At 26.1% G+C, this 20,584-nt stretch overlaps 1 protein-coding gene across 3 annotated transcripts; it reads right to left on the reverse strand.

Moving 5' to 3' along the window:
• Positions 1-1,675: 1,675 nt before the first annotated feature.
• LOC135925385 (ester hydrolase C11orf54 homolog) lies at positions 1,676-16,172 on the reverse strand. Of its 3 annotated transcripts, XM_065460675.1 has the most exons (11): positions 16,035-16,172; positions 15,899-15,997; positions 15,682-15,857; positions 15,555-15,638; positions 15,413-15,505; positions 5,044-5,136; positions 4,101-4,256; positions 3,796-3,912; positions 3,579-3,670; positions 3,039-3,260; positions 1,676-1,808 (listed from the first exon to the last, which is right to left on the reverse strand). In XM_065460675.1, the coding sequence occupies exons 1-10, from the start codon at positions 16,087-16,089 to the stop codon at positions 3,071-3,073; spliced, it is 1,155 nt and encodes a 384-aa protein (XP_065316747.1). In that variant the 5' UTR covers positions 16,090-16,172; the 3' UTR covers positions 1,676-1,808; positions 3,039-3,070. The 3 variants fall into 3 exon arrangements, with proteins under 3 accessions (XP_065316747.1, XP_065316746.1, XP_065316748.1); XM_065460674.1 differs by lacking the exon at positions 1,676-1,808 and having other exon boundaries at positions 2,871-3,260; XM_065460676.1 differs by lacking the exons at positions 1,676-1,808; positions 5,044-5,136 and having other exon boundaries at positions 2,878-3,260.
• Between the last annotated feature and the right edge of the window lie 4,412 nt (positions 16,173-20,584).

A 20,584-nucleotide genomic window follows, 5' to 3' on the forward strand; every position in this document is an offset into this window, starting at 1 on the left:
TTAATGAGATAGAAATAAAATGGTAATTTATTTTATCATTATGATTATTTCTAGTTATTATGATTATCTTATCAAATTCAAAATTATTAGTGAGTTAGGAATTAATGAGTATTTTTTATTTTACTTCCATTTTGTAGAACAGAAGAAATAGAAATACAAAAGTTAAATAAGGCTGAGCATGTAAAAAATGAACAAATACAGATTGAATAAAAAATGGTAAAGTTAGGTAGCATATATTTTATGAAAATCAGGTTAGGCATTAGTTATAAATTTTTTATTAAATTAAAAGTATTTTATTTATAATTGAATATCGGCTAAATGGGTTAGGTCTCTTAAATATCCACAGACATTTGGTTCCAATGACAAACGAAATTCTTGATGAATTAACAAATTTCCCACGATAAAAAAATCTTTTGTATAATATTGTATTTGATAAAATGTTATAAAAACTTGTTTTTTAATTATTTTCTAGTCTATATTTTATACACACTACAATTAGTATTTTCAATAAAAAAAATTTATTCTACTTATATTGTATGAAAATTTCAGCTGAGGCAGTTTTTAAAGCAAATTTTATATAAAAAAAATGACACAAACTTTATTTCAATTTTTCATTTTAAAATTAATCTATTAAATTTTATATGCCTAACTTAAAATAATAAAAAATTGGTTATAATCTTTATTTCTTTTTTAAATATATTTTTAATTAAATATTTTTTATATTAAAAAAAGTATAAGCTTTACAAAATAATAATTTTATGTTTTTATACTGATTCTGCGGCATCAATAAAAGATTAAGGGAATGACAGAAACAAGAAATTTAAAATAAAGACGAGAAGTAATATATTATATTTACTGTTAAACCCATTTATTTATGCTCATTCTGGCCTCATTACTAGATCCTACCTCAACAATCATTTACCTAATTTTAATTGTTTCATGTTAATTGAAAATATCCATTAAAAATCTCTTCAACACTCAAATTGTCATCTTCCTAATTTAATATAATTGCTCTATATGGCTGACATCGAATACAATTCAATATTAATGAATAATATTTATTTAATTTGATACACATTGGTAGGATATAATATACTATTCGAAATAAAAAAACATTAGATTTAAAAAAAATCGTTGAGATCCATTTATATTATTAAATTTTCAATCTTGAATTCATTTATTGTAATTGATATTCTATTTATTGGATTTTCTATGGATGTCATTTTACATTTTACAGGACAAATTAAAAATATGATAAAAAATTTTTTTTTCTTCATTTTATATAAATAAAAATATGATTGAATAAATTTTGTTTAAATTGCAGATGCCTTGAAATAAAATGAAATAATCTTTCCCAGATCAAATAGAACTCGATTTTATCAAAAATATTGATTAACAAAATATTTTAGTTCACATACTCATTAAAAATTAAAATTAAAAGAAAAATGGGATAAAGATCTTTTACTTTGAAAAGTTAACTTTGATTAAATGAATAATCAAAAAAATTTAGAATTATAATTAAGTATAAAGAATAACTAAATTATACCCGCTTTTAAAGCTTATAAAAATAATCATAACTATTAGCTATAGTCATAAAAAACCCCTATGCCTAATAGCCATAGTCAATTTAAATAGCTACGACTATAACCATAATTAATTTCAAATTATTGTTAAAGCAAGGCTAATTTCTTGTAAGTTCCAATCCAAGATTTTCAACGGGAATTGTGTTGAGATTCGTGCCCCGAGCCTTGTTAAGCGAAGCCAAAGATGAATGATCTTTAAATTGTAGTAGAGGTAATCAATGGTACCTGAAAAAATTTATATGGCTCTTTGAATTTTTTAAAAAAAACTATTGAATAGAATTTTTTAAAACTGACTGGCTATTTAGAAGTAGTAATTTAAAGTGTTTATGGTTATTCGTCATAGTCAATTTTTATGACTACAGATATTTGGTTATATCTATTTTGTTGGCTAATAGTAGACTAATCTTAGACGTTTCCCCAGTAATGATATAAACTAAAGCATAAACGTATCCCGGATTTTCCTATAGGGAGGAAAGCACTGTTAGGTAGGTTTTTTCGGCTAATCTATTGAGGGATTTTGGTCTACTAATTGTAGACCTATATAATTTTGGGGTTTTACTTTTTTTATATAAAAATGCTTTTTTTCTAAAAATTTGAATTATAGTTGTTATTTTAAAAAATTATTAACTTTTAATTATTTTCTTTCAAGTGATATATTTATACATGGAGGAGGGGGGGGGTGGTAACGAGATTGTAAGGATAAAATTTATATTAGCTTTAAATAATATTTACGAGAACACGCAAATTTCCATTTCCCATCCCTTGCGTACTTTTCTCAACCGAAACTATATTTTGAGTTAAAATAATCAAATGAGTAGGGGTTAATAGCGTATAATTCGCCATTCTTTATTGGACAGGAATAAATTAAGATTGAGGCTAGAAACAAAATCTAAAAAAGCCCACATTTAGTAGAAATTGATTTTTATGTTGGAAAAATTAAATAATTGATGTTTTATAAAGTTAATAAACGGGGATGATATAAAACTTTTTAAAAATATTCAAATAAAAGAACTCTACTTAATCATCCTTAGCCAAAAGTCACATTTAAAAAAGATTAACTCCTTAATATCTATCTTATTATCACTTATATCTTTGTGTAAGCAAGTATCCCAGTATAAATTATTTTTAAGAGTAGCATAATTTTTGTTAAATTCGATTATAAAAAAAATATATGACTATCCTATTAATCTATCATTAAGCTAATAATAATCAAAAACATCAAAAAAGATTATAATATATTCAGTTATATCTATTTTAAAAATTTATAATTTTTTGGTTAATAAATCATCTTATTCTATAGTTGAATCCCAAATAAATTAAAAATATACCATGATAAAAAATTAATTTGTTTAATAAGCTCCAAATATATTTCTTTTTAAAAAATAATAATTTTGGTATTTATTTGCGTTTCAGTTATTATTCCTTTCAGCGAAAAATGGTAGAAATTTTCTTCACCTATAACTACATTTCTTCTTTAAAATAAATGATCATTTCTTATTCTGTTCGATATTGATCTCTTCTGTACTAGAATCAGATTGATCTATACGACAAACAGTCTGAACCGGCACAAAATAACCTTCGTATGAGCATTCGTCAGGAGTTATATCGTAATGATAATGACCGCCATATTTTATGTGTTCATAATCGAAAATTGAAGTTGGTTTAGGATCATCGGAGCTTAAAGAAGATGTTTTATTAAATCATTATTTATTTTTTTTAAATGACATTATCGCTACAAATACAATAATTAAAACGTTAAAATAGGGAAAGATAGAAACCAATATTGCAAATGATAAAATTCCTGGCCTAGGACAGGAAATTAAATTGCTAAAAGCGAGAAAACGTTATAAACAGGAATGGTTATATGCGCGGTTTGATAGTATGTGAATTAAATGAAGGAATTTAAATTTTAATGTTATCGATGTTTATATCTTACAAAAGAGAAGAAGCTATAAATTGAAATTCATTCTTCATTAAAAATCAATTATGTATTACCTTTTTTTAATGTCATACTCGGCAGGTGAGACGGCAAAAGGATCTAACGTTGTTTGGAAGCAATGAGCATGTTTTGTTCTCAAACCAAAATCCTATAAATTAATTAAGTTTTAGGATAAAAATTTAAGTTTTTTCCTCTTACAAAGATTTAAAGTCAATAAACAAATTAAGACCGTTATTGCAAAATCAAAGATTGATATAGGGATTTAAATATTACCTTGTAATCGATATTTACTAGGACTCCAAGGCAAGTGAGTGGTGCTGGTACGTGATAATATTTCAACCAACTCTTAACTTTTTCATCTGTGTCTAATGGGTCTGGACAAAAGTCAGGCTAAAAAATATAAATACAAAACTTGGTCTTTAAAGGATATATATTGGGAGGAGGGGGAAGACTATGTAGAATAATTATAATAGGAGTTATTTTGATAATTAGAATTAATTAAATTCTATTATTTTATATATTTTAACTGTAAAAAATGATTAGTGCAATATGATATAATCTATTAAAAACGTTCGTACCATAATGTGAATTCTGGCTGTTCCAGTCTTCAAAACAAATGCCCCTCCCAGGCCAATAAATTTGTCTTTAAAATCATCCTTTAAACATCCTCTGATCGCTTCCAAGAAATCAGTTTCCTTTCCCATTTTACTCTTAGAGACGGCTATCCTTATGGCCTATTATTAAAAAAAATGCATAATTTTTTTGGAAATGGATGAATATATTTTGAAAACTTAATGTATGAACCGATTAAGAGTTAAATATCATAAAACGATTATTAATGAAAATATAGGCTTCGAAAACAGCGACAATTTATAGCTTGTGAATTTCTAATTATAAGTGCAAGATATGATATAGATAATTTCTTTATGTTAATTATAAAATGTCAATAGGAAACGTATCGATGAAGAACCAGTGTCTTTAATGTAATCGACCCCAAACTATTAAAAATCAGGTGCGGATCTAATTCCGATTCCAAGAATCGTGCATCCCTAATAATTTATTGTTAAATTTTTAAATATGGAAAAGATTAAAATTAAATTGCACCTGTTTTAAGCAGAATGAATGTTAGGTCGACAAAAAAAAATTTGAAGGAACCAGGGTTTTATTACTTCAACAAATTAAATTTTTAATTTATATATTGAAAAGTTCCAAAATTTTTATAACTAAGAAATAAAATAAAATAAATTAATTTACCAAATTAACAAATTGCAAAAGGTTCAACTCGAGGTCACATCTGGAAAGTATTTATTATTATACATTTTTTCATAAAAAGAAAAAGAGGTAAGTAAAAAGAAAGTTAGGTTAATTAATATTACTAAATTTCATATAAAATAAATAATGATATTAATTATAAAATATTAATGAATATAAATAACGTATCCTTTTAGTACATTGCCTTAATGGTAGATTGTAAATTATAAAATTTATGGAAAATCGAAACGAAAACGCGAAAAAACTAACAATTGTGTGTTTGCAAATTTCTTGCCATGTCCACAGCTGGCGTATAATTGTTAGAATATTGAGGATTAGAGACTTGGTCAGCGTTAATAGAAACTATTTTATATAATTTAAAAAAAACTTAAAGTTAAAGATAGATTTTAATTATATTTTAGTTAATTTTAAAGGAAAAGGAACCATAGATAATATCTCGTGTTAATCATGTAAAAAAGTGAATGACTTATAAAAAAACAACCATCAGGATGTTAATTTTATAAGTCAGGTTCTTAAAGTATTAATTTAAAAATAAATTTGAAAAGACCTATTTATTTTATAATAATTTATATTTCAAATCATTTGTGTAAATTAACATATTTTATAATTGTCTCGAACTAAGCGAAATCATCACTATTTTGCATTTCGCAATAAGATGTAAATTTAAGGTTGATAAATATCGCATGTGTCCATTTTTTAAAAATTGCTAAAACGATTAAAAAATTTTAATCCCTTTTTTTTTAATATATCACGAGTTCAGAATTGAGGTGCACTCTCTGACATTTTAAAAAAATTATGAGGTTCGATTTTTTCCCCAAAAATTTTATAGGTCGGTCACGTATTATTGTATAATCATTAATTTGAGAAATTTGCTATGAACCTTTGAACGTAATATAATTTATATTCATTTTTCCGTAGATACTTTATATAAATTAAAAATGACTCAAAGGTTAACGGAAATTTGTCTGCAATTTATAAAAGAGGTATTCTAAACATGTCGGAATATATTTTGGTAAAATAAAATTTATAAATTAAAAAAAACGAGTTCAAAAAATGATTTAAAAGTTGAAAAAATAATACATTGCCGCTAACATATACATTATTTGGGGAGAGGGGTGTGGAGTTTGTAGAGGAGAATTTTTTTTATTAGATTAAAATATAAATTACGAAAAAATATGATTCCCCTTTGTAAATTTGCCAGTAAAGATAATTTTAAGCTAATTAAAAATTTTCGTAACTTCTTTCTCTCCCCAAAAAATGAATAAAATATGTCCATTACATGATATCTTTTTTTTAAATAATAAAAGTTCATAATTTTGTAAAATGACTAAAATAGAAATTTTGAGAAAAAAAGTGTAAACCGATAATGATTTCTTCTAGTGTATTCCGGCTAAATCCTTTCAAAACAGGGGTCAAAATGGCAGAAAAAAATACCCTCAAAAGTTCCTCACCATTATGAAAACCCTGGATAAGCATATGATTGCGCCTATTTAAAAATGAATCGAATATTAGATTTGATTCGAATAATTTGAATCTAATTGAATACGAATAGTAAATTAATTGTTTTGTACGAATACGAATAAAGACTTATTCAAATAAAGCGAATAATTCGAATATTAAGAGAATTATTTTAATAACTCGTTTATTCGAAAAATAACTCTAAATAATGAATGCGCCGATCCACATATTTTTCTCCGATCCGATATTTATATTGATTTTATACCACCCCCTTTGAACCAAGTGTAATTAAAAAAGCCATATTTTCTATGTAAAGAATCGAATTATACATTTAATTTTATTTTAATATTTTTATTTCTACAATTAAGACTAATTTTTTGAAAAAAAAATATTATAAAGGATAAAAAATATATATATTTAATTATGTATCCATTTTATTTTGTATATATTTGTTGGAATGAATCAGAGACCTGCAGGCCCGGCCCTAAGCCCGGCCGTATTTTAAATTTTTAAAATATACCCGGGCCGGGCCAAAAAAATTTTTTTTTTAAAATAACCGGGCCGGGCCTGAATTTTTTTTTTTAAATACCAGGGCCAGGCCGGGCCGTTTTTTTTAAAAAATTTATACAACATGAATTATTATATTCGTCAATTAGATATTAATATAATGTTGGGTGAAAGTAAACACTAGCTAACACTCATGGTATCTATTAATAATATAATAATAGTTTTCCTGCCATGGAATAAATATGCAAATGATAATAGGTAAAAATACATTATTATATAATATATGTTATATTTTTTATTAATTAAAATATCAGTTTTATTTTTATTCTCAAAATATTATTTACACAAATTTTTTATAGTATCAATTTGTAATATACTAAATATTTGTTTAGAATAAAAAAAATAAACGGCTCGTTTTGAGCCGATTTTTAAATATGGCTAACACAGTATTTTATCCAGAAAAATATTACGCAAGCCTGAAAATTTTGTTCATAAAAGGAGCAAAGGTCTAGACATATAGTATCGAAATTTCGAGGCTTAGTCAATATTTTTCTGGCGAAAATATTGAGTTAGCCATTCTTAAAAATAGGCTCAAAACGAGCCCTTTAACAACATTAGCTAATATGCTTGCTTATTAAATGATAATACTCGCCGAAAAATATGATAAAATACCGAATAGGTGAATTTTTTGTATATACCAGGTCGAATATATTTTTTAAAAATATCCTTACCGGGCCTAAAATTTTAAGCCGTAAAAAATTTTTGAAAAAAAATCCGTGCAAATGATACTTCTGCAGGTCTCTGGTATGAATTATAAAATTGTGATAAAATTATAATATATTCGATTTTTTTAAAATAATGAGACTCTAGATTTTCTGGCAATAAACTTCTACTATGTGGATTTATCTATATACCCCGCCGTACTGAAAATAGACTCAGATGGGACACTTGTTGCAGGAGGCACCAAAATTTACATGCAAGTTTTGACAAAGTTAGATACTTTTCAGCATTAATTCTCCAATAGTCAAGTAAATCCACAGGGGATATAATATCAATATCATAAAATTAACATTTTTAAAATAGTGTTTCCAACAAACCCAACCTTTTGTTAGGTTTGAAAAATAATCAGATACAAACAAATGAATCAATCATAATCAAGCAATACTAGATAAAATATGAAAAATATGTTATTATACCGTCTAGATATAGATTCTTTGATTTCTTTCAAGTATGGCAGGTCATCTACATTACTATCAATTTCAATTATTTTATTTGTTACTAGTTTCTTTTTTGATTTTCAATTTAAATAAATAAAATTTAGAGGGTGCTGTGCATTTCCATTGTATTAAAAATAAATAAAAAATTATTTAAAATTTTTCAATTTTATAAAAATAAAAAGTAATCTTTTGAACTCATAATGATGTAAAATAAACTATATATAATGTTAGCATCAATGTGCTTTTTCCGGAAATGTGTTATTTTTTCAACTTTAAATCATTTATTGAGTAGTTTTAAAAATTCAAAATCTGATTTTACCGGAAATGTATGCTGTCATGTTTGGATACCTACCATATGGATTTAAGATAATTTATCCATGAGCATTTAAACTTAATATAATTTATATTAAATTTTCCATATATTCTTTATATAAATTATATATGAGTCAAAGGTTAACAGCTAAATTGTCTACAATTCATAAGATAGGTATTCCAAACATGATGGAATATTTCCGGTAAAATCATTTTAAATATAAAAAAAGCGTTCAAAAAAAAATTTAAAGTTGTAAAAATAACACACTGCCGGGAAAAACACATTGACGCTAACATATATAATATAAAGTAAAAAGATCGGATAGGCTGTTTACATATCGGTTCCATCCGATATTTTTAATATTGGTACCGATTCGATATTTAATATCGGCACAGCCCTAAATAATTATTAATATATTTTTAATTTAATCATTTGTCATTTCTATTGATAACCAATCAATCTCAGGTAATCTGATTAACTAGGTACATTTCAAATACTAGTAAAAGGTTTTTCTTATCCTGAATTCACAGTTAGCGCGAATTCGCGGCGAAGTATATAAAAATACACAAAAATACAGGATATTTGTATACTTCGCCAAATTTTTTTGCCCGGCTTGATCAAAATTTTTTTTTGTCCTGAAAAACCCGACCAGAAATAAAAATTATTTGTTCGCCTGGCCCGAATTTATTTAAATATAGAAAATTAAATATTTTTTTTTAGAAAAAATATTCTACAAATAAAAAATATTAGAGCCTTGTTTCATGCAAGAATTTTAAAATATAAAAATGTAATATATTTAAAAATTTAAGCCCGACCCGGATAGGTCCGAAATTATTTTTTAAAAATAGACCCGATCCGGGCTAGATTGCAGATCTCTAATATGAATAGTAAATTATTCGATTCGTTTAAATGAATAGAATAATTCGTGTTCGTTTTTGAAAAGGCCTACCTATGAGTGACAATTTTCTTTACCCCGTGAGGGAAAAATTAAAATTGAACAACTTGCTGAACTGCAAATAAAATATTTTTTTGTATTTTTATTCAATTATAAACAAAAAATTGTTAATTAAAAGTATAAATGCTATAAATTATTATAAGGCTTTTATAAATTATTATTAAATAATGAACTATAAAGTAATTGTTTTATGAAACATAATCATTATTATCAGAGATATATAAGCTACGCCCAGAACTTGGCCTGATCGAAAAATATTTTTAAATCCGAGCCAGGTTTAAAAATAAAAAGCAAACCCAGGCCGGGTCGATTTCTTAAAAATCAATATAAATTAGTCAGTTAAAAAATAATATAATACAGTGTTTAATATTCATTTACTGCATAATACCAAATTATCCAGAATAATAAAATTATAAAAATCTGGACCCTTAAATGATCAAAATGAATCTAGGGAGGGCCAATAAAAAAAACCCCAAGCCAGGCCTCATTTTTTTTAAATCAACTGGGTATAAAATTTTGATCTCTGGAGGATTCTGATTAATATCAATGTTAAATTCATAGACTAATAATCTACATAAACTAAGGCAGATTTTATGATTACGTGTTTTATAAAATATTGACATGATATTGCAAGTCGTTTACGCATTTTATAAGCATATGAAAGGAATAAACGGCTAAATAGGAGTATATATTTGTTTAAATTTAAAAATTCAAGTTTATTATGGTGAATTCTTTTATAATGCTTGCCCCTCCTTCTTTTGCATTGTTCAAAGATGGTAATCTTATTTACCCCTAAACCTGCAAGCAAATTATTCGTATTCGAATTTTATTACTAAGAATAAGAAAGAAAATAATTATTCAACAAATAATAGATTTCGTAATTCAATTGAATAACTATTCGTAAATATTCAAAATTATTTATTAATTTTCATATTTTCCTCGTGAAATTTAATATTTATATTCATGGAAAATATGTTCAATTTAATACTTTAAAAAAAGCGTGGAAATTTAACTTGATTTTATTATTTTAATATAAAATATGAATTGATATGTTATGCCTAAAGAAATAAATTTTACATTCAGATTCCATATAAATATTTTTTAGATATAAGTTTTTTATAGTCAATTTTCAAGAACATCCGATATTATAATCGGTGACAAAAAAAAATTAAATTGAAAAAACGCATCATACTTGCATTTAAATTCTAACGATTTAATTATTTTATTAGAAATTATAGGAGTAGTCAAGGGGGGAGGGGGGCAAGGGGAAATTCCCCCCTCCCTTTTAAGCTAATAATCCCCCTTAGTCCTCCCCTTCTACTCCCTGACCCCTAAATGAAAGAAAGAATGTAAAAGTTGATATTTTTTATAAAATTTATACATTTTTGGAAAAAAGCATTTATATATAAAAAAAGTGAACCAAAAATGTTTTTTAAGAAATGGAATATAAGCCAAAGATAGGTCTTAAGACAAAAGTGAAATGTATTATAATTATTAATAATAGATCCAAAAAAATTACTAAATAATATAATATATCAAATATAATTTTTAATAAAGTGATTAATTTTAATTAATTTATTTTAATAAAAGTAAAATATATATATAAAACTATTGATAAAATTAAATCATAATTTAAATAAAAAAATTAAAGCACACTACAAACAGTGGAATATTATATGTCGTAGATTTACAGTATATCTAATTATCAATTATTATATGACAATCAAAAAATTTTTACCAATAGAGCGAATTATATATTTTACAGAAAACTAAAAATATTGATTAGGGCATCAGAAAATATCTTTTAAAGACATTGTGAGATAAATAATATGAAAATTTTTTTTTAATATCATTTTATTTAAAATAAATAGATGGCGTTAAATAATTGAATGCAAATTATTGCTATATTTATTATTAAGAGCATTAATTAATAAATTTTGTTAAAATATTAACTATAATATATTCTCTAACTGTCAAATATGTCTGTAAAAGTGGAATTTTACCTAGTATTTTGCAACCAATTCTATATAATAGAGGAATATCAACTATATGTCTACTTACTTTTTATAAATAAATTTCTTATACTATTTGAAATAAATTTTTACCATGCTTTTATATTAATGTATATACAAGATTTATTATATTTTATATAAACTAATAAAAATATATTTCATATTTGTTCCAGGCTTAATTTTTTTATTAAAAATAACCTCCTCTCTTGTAAAAATATTTTATGACTATATATAGACTAAGGCAAACCGGCCGAAGGCAGGACAAAAGCGGGCCGAAGGCCCGCCCAAAATGGGGTCTGGGGATGTAACCCCCAGAAATTTTTTAATTATCCCCCCCCTTTTAGGAAAATCCTGGTTATGCCTATGTTAGAATTAGAATATTATTAGCTGAAGCCCAGACCATTTGGGACAATTCCGTTGTCCCAAACACTCCTCGACCCTCCTCCTGTTTACAGAGAGACTGGGAAAAATCGAGCCTTCATGACGACGATCTCACAGTCTTTCACCAATTAAACCAAGGATCGGGTTACGAGTTTCTGGAAACTATACCCTCCAACAACCTCGACTTATTGCTGACCGCTGACGAGCTAAGATTTGCCATTGGATTACGGCTCAATTGCGAAATTGTTCTACCGTACCAATGCAAACATTGCGAAACCAGCGTCGATCGCAAGGGCAGACATTGCCGCTTTTGCCGAGGCCATTTTCCACGGCACACCAATTGCAATGACATCATATTGCGCGCTCTCAAATCCGCAGGCATTCCATCAAGACTTGAACCGACCGGCATTTTTAGATCCGACGGAAAACGTCCTGATGGAATGTCCTTGATTCCTTGGTCAAGGGGCCAGCTACTAGTCTGGGACTTCACCTGCATTGACCCAAATGCACCATCCAACCACAACGTCGATGCCCTCGCTCTAGCAGAAACTTGTAAAACTATCAAATATAGTTCCATAGACCCCTCTTTCTTATTCATACCTATCGCCTGCTCTACTCTTACCACCTTCGGTAGCAAAGGTCTAAGTTTTTTTAAAGAATTAGGCAAACGGATTCGGGAAAAAACCGATCAGCCTAAAGAGTCCCTTTTTTTACGACAAAGACTTGCTACCGCCATCATTCGCTCTAACTACCTAAGTTTCATCTCTTCCATTGAATAATCTCCTATGTCTATGCTCTCTCTCTCCCTTCTCTTTCCTAGTTTCCATTCTTTTATCCCTTACCCTTTCGCAAATTATATTTTTATATTTTTTTACCTTTATTAATTTTACCATATAAAAAAATTTATTATTTGCTATAAATTTTTGATAACATATTATATCAGCAACTATTGAAATAAAGAGAGAATTTACCCTTAAAAAAAATTTTTTTTATCTATATATTAAAAAATTATCAATTCCGTTTTTGATACATGAAATTTTAATTGAACATTGAGCGGAATAGAATAATAATTTTATCATTCGAGGAATACAAAGTGTATCAGTCGTTTAAGAATAATGCATTATTCGATTTGATTTTTCCGCAGGCCTACCCATTCTCCAATAAAGGAGTGTCCTCCATTTCCAAAAAATTATAATAAAATTGTTTACGAATTTTTTTAATTAAGTAATATTTTACAAAAAATATATATGTATATTCTTTTTCATAAATATTCCATTCTAAAATAAAATGATTTCGTAGTATTTGTTTTATATATAACTTTATTTAAGAATTTTAATTATCTAAAGTGCATTAATTGAATTTTTTTTTCAAACTTGATTTCTAATAAAAATCATTAAGAAAATTAATAAATTGTCATTTTAACTAATGTAAGATTGATTATATTTGAAATTTAATTGCTTGATTACGAGAATAAAATTTTATGAATCCTATAAATTCAAATATTTATGTTGCTATAGTAAAAATACCCATATCTCAGTATCTGGTCTTGGTCATAAAATAATATAAATCTGGACTGGGCTTAAAAATTTTAAACCCAGTCCGATTTTTTAAAAATAAACTTAAATTATATCAATTAACTAGATTAAAAATAAAATGATGTATCATTTAACATTTATTCACCTCTCTTATTAAAAATTTACATTTGAAACTCTTTACAAAATAAAGCCCAAATTATATAAAATGACCAAATATTATAACTAAGGTCGTCTATATCCAAAAACCAGGCCTGGGCAGGTATAAAATAGATTTTTTTCAAAAAATTTAAGGCCAGGCTTACTAAAAATTTGCAGGTCTCTAATAATTTTCAATAGTACATTTTTGGCCTCAAACTTATTCAGTTTTTAAATCTAAAAAAATTTAATTATTTAAATTAGAGCCCTGTATAGAGAAGTCTGAGTTTTGCATTCGAAATAAGGCCAGAAGGACTCAATTTCTACGAGTAATTTTTTCTGACAATGGGCAAATAAAAAATAATTTTTTAAAATAAACCTGAACCTTTAGAATTTTAGCCCATATTCAAAGTGAAAAAAAATCTGAGATATTTTCTCTCAAAAACAGATATAATGAAAGTTTCAATGTTTTTTACAACCATTTAAATTTAAGGAAAATGAGTAACAAAAAATATACAACCTCAAATCTATTAAAAAATGATCTTTTAAAAATTCATTCTAAAAATATCCCATTCTATTGAATATAAATGAGAACTTCCAATCCAGTCCTCATAGGTTTTTTAAAGAGAAATTTTGAATATCTAATTTTATTTTTACATTTAAATCTAAAATATTGTGAATGTGAACAAATAATAACACCTCATCAGTGGCGTATCCAGGATTTTCCAATAGGGGAGAATAATTCGCGTTTATGGATATTTAAATAAGAAATAACGGTTATAAGCCAATATTTTTATTATTTTAAGTTAGGTATATTATATTTAATAAAAAAAAATTTTGAAGTATCATTTTTTTTTATAAAATTTGGTTTAAAAACTAGCCTCAGCTTAAATTCTCATACAATATAAGTAGATTAAAAATTTTTTATTGAAAATACTAATTGTACTGTGCATAAAATATTGACTAAAAAATAATTTAAAAAACAAGTTTTTATAACTTCTTTTCAAATACAATATTATATAAAAAATTTATTAAATACTATTATTATAATGTGATTTTGAATTTTCATGGGAAATTTGCCAATACATCAAGAATTTTGTTTGTCGTTAGAATCAAATCTCTCTGGATATTTAAGAGAGGTAACCCATTTAGCCAAGATTCGGAAGTAGTATTTCGTATAAGTTTTTAATTCAACCTTCTAAAGTTGCAAAAGGTCCTTTCATTTGTACATATTGTAATAGGCAAACATGCAATTATAAAACAACTTAAAATATTTGGAAATTGAGCCAAGGTTTCCTTATACCGATTGAGCGCATCAATAGCATGCTCAGGTAAAATAACCAAAAGTAGTAAATATTTGTACCACAATTCGAATTCACTGATTTAATTGATTTCAGTATCAATTTATCAATAGTGGCAGGAAACAAAGAAGGATTTTTAGGTAATAAAATTTGAAGATTGCTAAAGACTTGTTTTTTTTATCTAAAAACCATATTTTTTTGCAATAAAAAAGTATCCAAGTATGGGATGAAAATGGATATTTTATAATATTCTTCAGTTGAGTCAAAATTTATATTACATCTCAATAATTGTTTAGATGCTAGACGAGGTTTAATTAATTCATAAGATTAAGCTTTCGATTCAACATCTAGATAAATATTATGAGAATATTCATCTACATTCATTCTTATTGTATTTACCTGTTCATATACATTTTCCACCAAATCAATAATGAACCAAATCTAAATTTGGTTTTAGTAATTTTTTACAAGGTAGTGAACTATAGGGAATTAATTTATTAATGCAAATAGCAGCAAAGATAAACTGATTAAATGGTGGGGTGGGGGGTATTTTTATTAGCTTAAAAATATTTATGAAAACAGTCAAATTTGTGATGGGGGTGGGAAAATTTCCTCCTTTTCCTCCATTGGTTGCTCACCTACAGCTCACTATTTAAAAAAGAAATTGTTGATACAATCAACCATATAAAATTATTAATTAATATTTAATTGATCTAGTTTTAATTATTCATATTTTTATGTAAATGTTTTGAAAGTCATAGAAATTCATAATTTACTAATTAAATAAAAAATATTATTATAAACCTTTCCAGGCATACCCTTGGAAGCTAAAAAATTTCCTAAGATTCCAAATTGTGAACTTTTTAATGGCTCTACAATGAATTGAGGATCATTTTTCTTTTATCATTTAATTAATAGTTATAATGTTTTTTGATAATTTTAATACTTCTACATCCTTAAGATTTTTTGCTGTATATGATAAATTTTTTTCTATAACATTATTTTTGCCAAATTTTAAGTTGGTTATGAGCTAAAGGATAGATATATTAACCATATATTCACATTTATTGTACTTCACCATTAGTCCCCATTTCTTGAAAAGGTCCAGCACCTGCCCCTATATAAAATGCTTCTGACATATCAATAAGGGTGGATATTACTCTTAAATCATATGTTTTATCTAAATGTGGAGTAGGTGTTAAATAATGCTGCCCTCCTACATCCAACAATTTAGGATAACCACATATACCTAAAAAATTAAATTCCCTTATTAGTTCTAAATTATCATACCTTGACAGGCAAGATGAAAAGGAGGTTTAGTTAGATCAGGAACATTATTAACACTTACATCACAGGTTTGAAAATATGCACCCATATTCTTTTTAATGACTAATAAAAAAAGTTATTAAGTTATAAAAATAAATACCATCCGCTATGTCCATCATATTAATATTGGGCACCATTTCTTGTTTAACTTTCATATTTATATGTTATTGATTGATAAAACCACAAAAAGTGCCAAACCAAAAAAAGGTCGGTCAAAACATATGATTTTTTATTAAGCGTTCACTAGGAAAAGTTATTTTTGATGTGAAATAATTTTCTGCGCTTTTTTAAATTTTAGTACCTTTTACCTGAAAAAATTCAAATTATTATTTTTGAATTGATTATTTAAATTTTGAATGGGTTCGGTTTTTCCGGTACGAGTGATGAATATGGATATTATCTTCAAGGATGGATATAAACTGATAAGTGATTGTATTTGTACTTTGAATTTAATTTAATCATATATTTATTTCTTATTTTAGGTTTTAAATTATATTTCTAGAGTACCTTCCCCGTCCCTTTTTTAAAAATAAATAGGGCCGTAGGTTTTGGGTGTGGGCTGTTCTCTTGGACCTCCCTATCTGTTCCAGCCCACAGACGTTTAAATAATAGTTTATGAACTATTATGCGTACAAGTACGTGCGGCTTGCCCACAAACGTGTGAAGGGCTCCTCATATTTTACTTTATACCTAACTTAAATCTTCCAATTAGATGAAAATGAGGAAAACCTAGCGTAGCTCTGTTGTACTTACAACGTTAAGAGGGCGTATGCGCTTTATTCCGTATTCCGTATTTTTGATATAAAACCATAAATATTGTATCTATTCCAATGTTATATATATCATTGATCTATTCTATAAATTATTTAATATTTAAATCATTCATCATTGTCTTAAATAGAGATAATAAAATATTATTCCATTCCATGATATATTAACAATATGTGATATGAACTTAAAATATAAAGATGCCTTACTGCAGATACAGGTATAGCCAAGTTATTTGAGAGTAATAGAGGGGGGGGGGGGGGGAGATGGCAAAAGAAAGCAAAAGTTCATAGAAACTTTCGTAATCCCTATAAAAAAATTTTAAAATATTTTAGGATATAGATTTGCTTTTTTTTCTACAAATTTTTGATAGATTTTCCTTTTTTTTAATTGAAAAAAATAAAAACTAGCAAGGCCACTGGATACTAGGATTTTCCTAGAGCAACTTTTGTATGACTTAACCCTCTTAAATTTAATTATATTATCTATTTCTTAGGTCTTTTATCAGGTTATATTTTTTTAAATGATGGTATAATTCACTTCCCTTTTTAAAAAAGAATTCAATCGTAGTCATTAATTTCTAAATGTAATAATTTTCATTAAAAATGTTAATTTATAATAACATATCATATTTATTTTTGGGTAAGAAGAGAGCAGGGATAGTTAAAAGAAAGGAATTGTTTTTATTAGCCTAAAACGGGTTTTGCTAAAATTTGAAAATTTCCTAAGTAGTGGGTTTTCTCATGCTTTTTTACTAATATACTTATGATTGTAGTAAATATGTGGCATACAATTTTGATTCTAATATAATCCGGTCGTGTATTAAGAGGGCTATGAACCCTCCTAAAAAAGGGGTTCAGATTTGGGTTCTGGTTCAGTTTTTATTTTCAGTATAAAGACATTTTTTGGTGAAAATTATTTTGCTTGGAATCCTTTTTTTAATTATTAGAGTAGTGTTGTTAAAAAGCCTGATTCGGGTCGATTTTTAAAAACGGCCTGATTAAGATTATAACAAAAATAATATTATGCAAATCTGAAGATTTAACCAATAGATGGTATCTATTTACCAAATCTTGAGGTTTATATTATTTTGGTTAAAATCTTAAGCCGTTAATAAAAATTGACCCATGTAAAAATTTTAAAATTTTATTAGCATATTTTGTAACCTTTCTTTTATAATAGATAATAATATACATTTTAGAAATATTTATTTCTGTTTATTATTGAATTATTAAATTAAAGGTAATACCAAAGAAAAGAACATAATTGTAAGGCAAAATAGCTTTTAATTGCACTTTGCAATGCACTGTCAAAGTTAGGCATAAAAAATCAATATTTTATTTTAACATCTCGATTTTGGAAGATATTATGATAATTTCAATGGATAATTTACTTATATTCTTTATGGTGATAAATTTTTTTTATGGTAATGCCCAAATATAGTAAAATAAGGTTTATAAAAACTAATGTTTCTCTTATTTTTACTAAATTTTATAAGTCTTTTTATTCTTGAACATGAACCCTGAACGCGAGCCTAGTTCAAAGATATTTCACTGAACCCAATCACAAAAATAAAAAAATATTTTAAAAAAATATAGAACGTTGAACCCTAAATTTTAAAAAAGCATCCTGGTTTGGTTTAGGTTCAGTAAAATATTTGAGGTTCAGAGGGTTATGTTCTGTTTCAGGATTCGCTGGTTCGCAGCCCTGATTTAGAGTGTGCTGTAACTGTGGGGTAAACACTTTTATGGTTTTGGTCACTATATTTTATATTTAAATAGTAGGAACACTTAAGTATATTTTAGAGAAATAATAAAATAGCAAATTAGAAAATAAAAATTATTTATCAAAATATAGTTTACATTTTTTTTGAATTAGCAAAATTTTGTTAATTTAATTTTTTAGATTAAATATTATACTCTAACATTAACCTAAAATAAAAGATGTATCAATCGGGAGAGACACATCAAAAAGAATATAATCTTTTTTTGCTTGTAATCAGTGGCATAGCTACGGGGGTGGTTTTCGGGTTTGGACCCCTCCCAGAGCAAATTTTTTTTTTAGATTATACGTTCAAAAGACTTAAAAGTGATTTTATATCAATTTTATTACTATTGAAATTATTCTGGATAGTATTATTATAAAGTCTGAGAATAATCTACTAAATTATAATAACATATTATTGATGCATTTAAAAAATATATTTATTATATATTATCGAAGATATGGTTATGATTTGTAAGATAAACCCGGCCGAAGGCCCGTTAAAGGGGTCTGGGGGTGAAGCCCCCCCCCAGCTTTTATATGTATGGACCCCCTCTAAGGAAAATTCCTAGCTACGCCACTGCTTGTAATAAATGTTTTATAAATTCACATTAAATGTTATTAATATATTTATTAATAACAAATTGTGTCTTTATTGTTCTATGAGTATTGTGAACTACTTGACTTAGCATTTCGGTAAAAAATTCACCATTTTTAAAATGTTCTATAGAATAATGTTGAATATATTTTCAGATTCAAATCGGTTAAATAAAAAATGTCAGATAAGTGAGAAATTTTATATGCTACATTTATATGCCAATAACGCTATTTTATCTGGATAAATATTTGTGAATTTAGTTTTCCCTCTGCCATTTAGACTATATTAAAGTTTAAATAAATTTTTTTAAATCAGCAATCTATTAATAGTAATTAGCACAAAAAATTAAATTTTTTGTAAAATAATTTCTAACAACTAACGTCTTTTAACAAAAAGCTAATTCTTATATGATATCAATTGAATTATTATGACAATGTAAATAATAGATGATCAATTATATCATTATGAAATCATATTTGCAATAAAGCTTTCGCATTATGATGACATATAATAGACTCATTTGAGAATAGAGGGTCAAAATTGTATTTACTTGATAATGGGATTAGTAGTAAAAACAATTACAATTTTAAAAAGATATCATTAGTAAAAAGATAATTAGATTTTAACAATAATGGTATTAGTTTTAATTCTAAACCAGACATAACTTACTCTTGCAAGATACACTCTGAATAGATTATATAACTCCATGTAAAGATATTTATTAGTAAATGGACTTTACCTTTCTTTCTTTCCGTATTTCTATATTTATTATTTCTTCCCTTTCTTTCTATATTTCTTTCTTTCTTTGTAACTGTCAGAATTTTAAGTTACAGTGTAAATATCAGCTAGATATAAATAGACTTCTAAAACGTTATTATGGGCAGATATTTAGCAATAAATGCAAATAAAAATGAATTTTAATAATAATGATAATAGTTTTGACTCAAAATTTGATAAAACTTCATTCTTATGAGATTATACCACCCCTTATGCAGGGATTTAAATATTTTTATTTTATTAGAGAATTCAACAATTAATAGGTCACTGTCAACATCAGAAAATATATCACGATCTAACTAAAAAAATTTAACTTTTCAGTGCAAAATCTAAACTCTGAAAAATATGATTTCTGTCAGTATTGCCCCCTCATAACATCATTTAATATAAAAATTAATATTTTTAAAAAAATATTTACCACCAACTGTTAATTTTAATAGATATTTTTAAAGTATCAAGAAAATAATAAATATATATATGCAATTTGTAATTCTGGAAGTTCTAATTAAAATAATAATTATATTGAAACCCCACAAATAAATAGTTAATTTGATATACCAATAACACATTTTGTATTAGCTTACCAGTCGGAACTGCATATACCAAATATAACTGTCCATTATCTAATAAACTAATAAAAGTCACGAAATGGGGGCTGCTGCCATCTCATCAGAACCAGAAAATTATGTATCCTCAATCTGGGCTACCATCTCATTCTTAGCCACCCTCGAACCCTTGATTCT

Source organism: Gordionus sp. m RMFG-2023, chromosome 2, assembly GCF_954871325.1.
Source record: "Gordionus sp. m RMFG-2023 chromosome 2, tfGorSpeb1-WG-v2, whole genome shotgun sequence".
Taxonomy (NCBI): domain Eukaryota; kingdom Metazoa; phylum Nematomorpha; class Gordioida; order Chordodea; family Parachordodidae; genus Gordionus; species Gordionus sp. m RMFG-2023.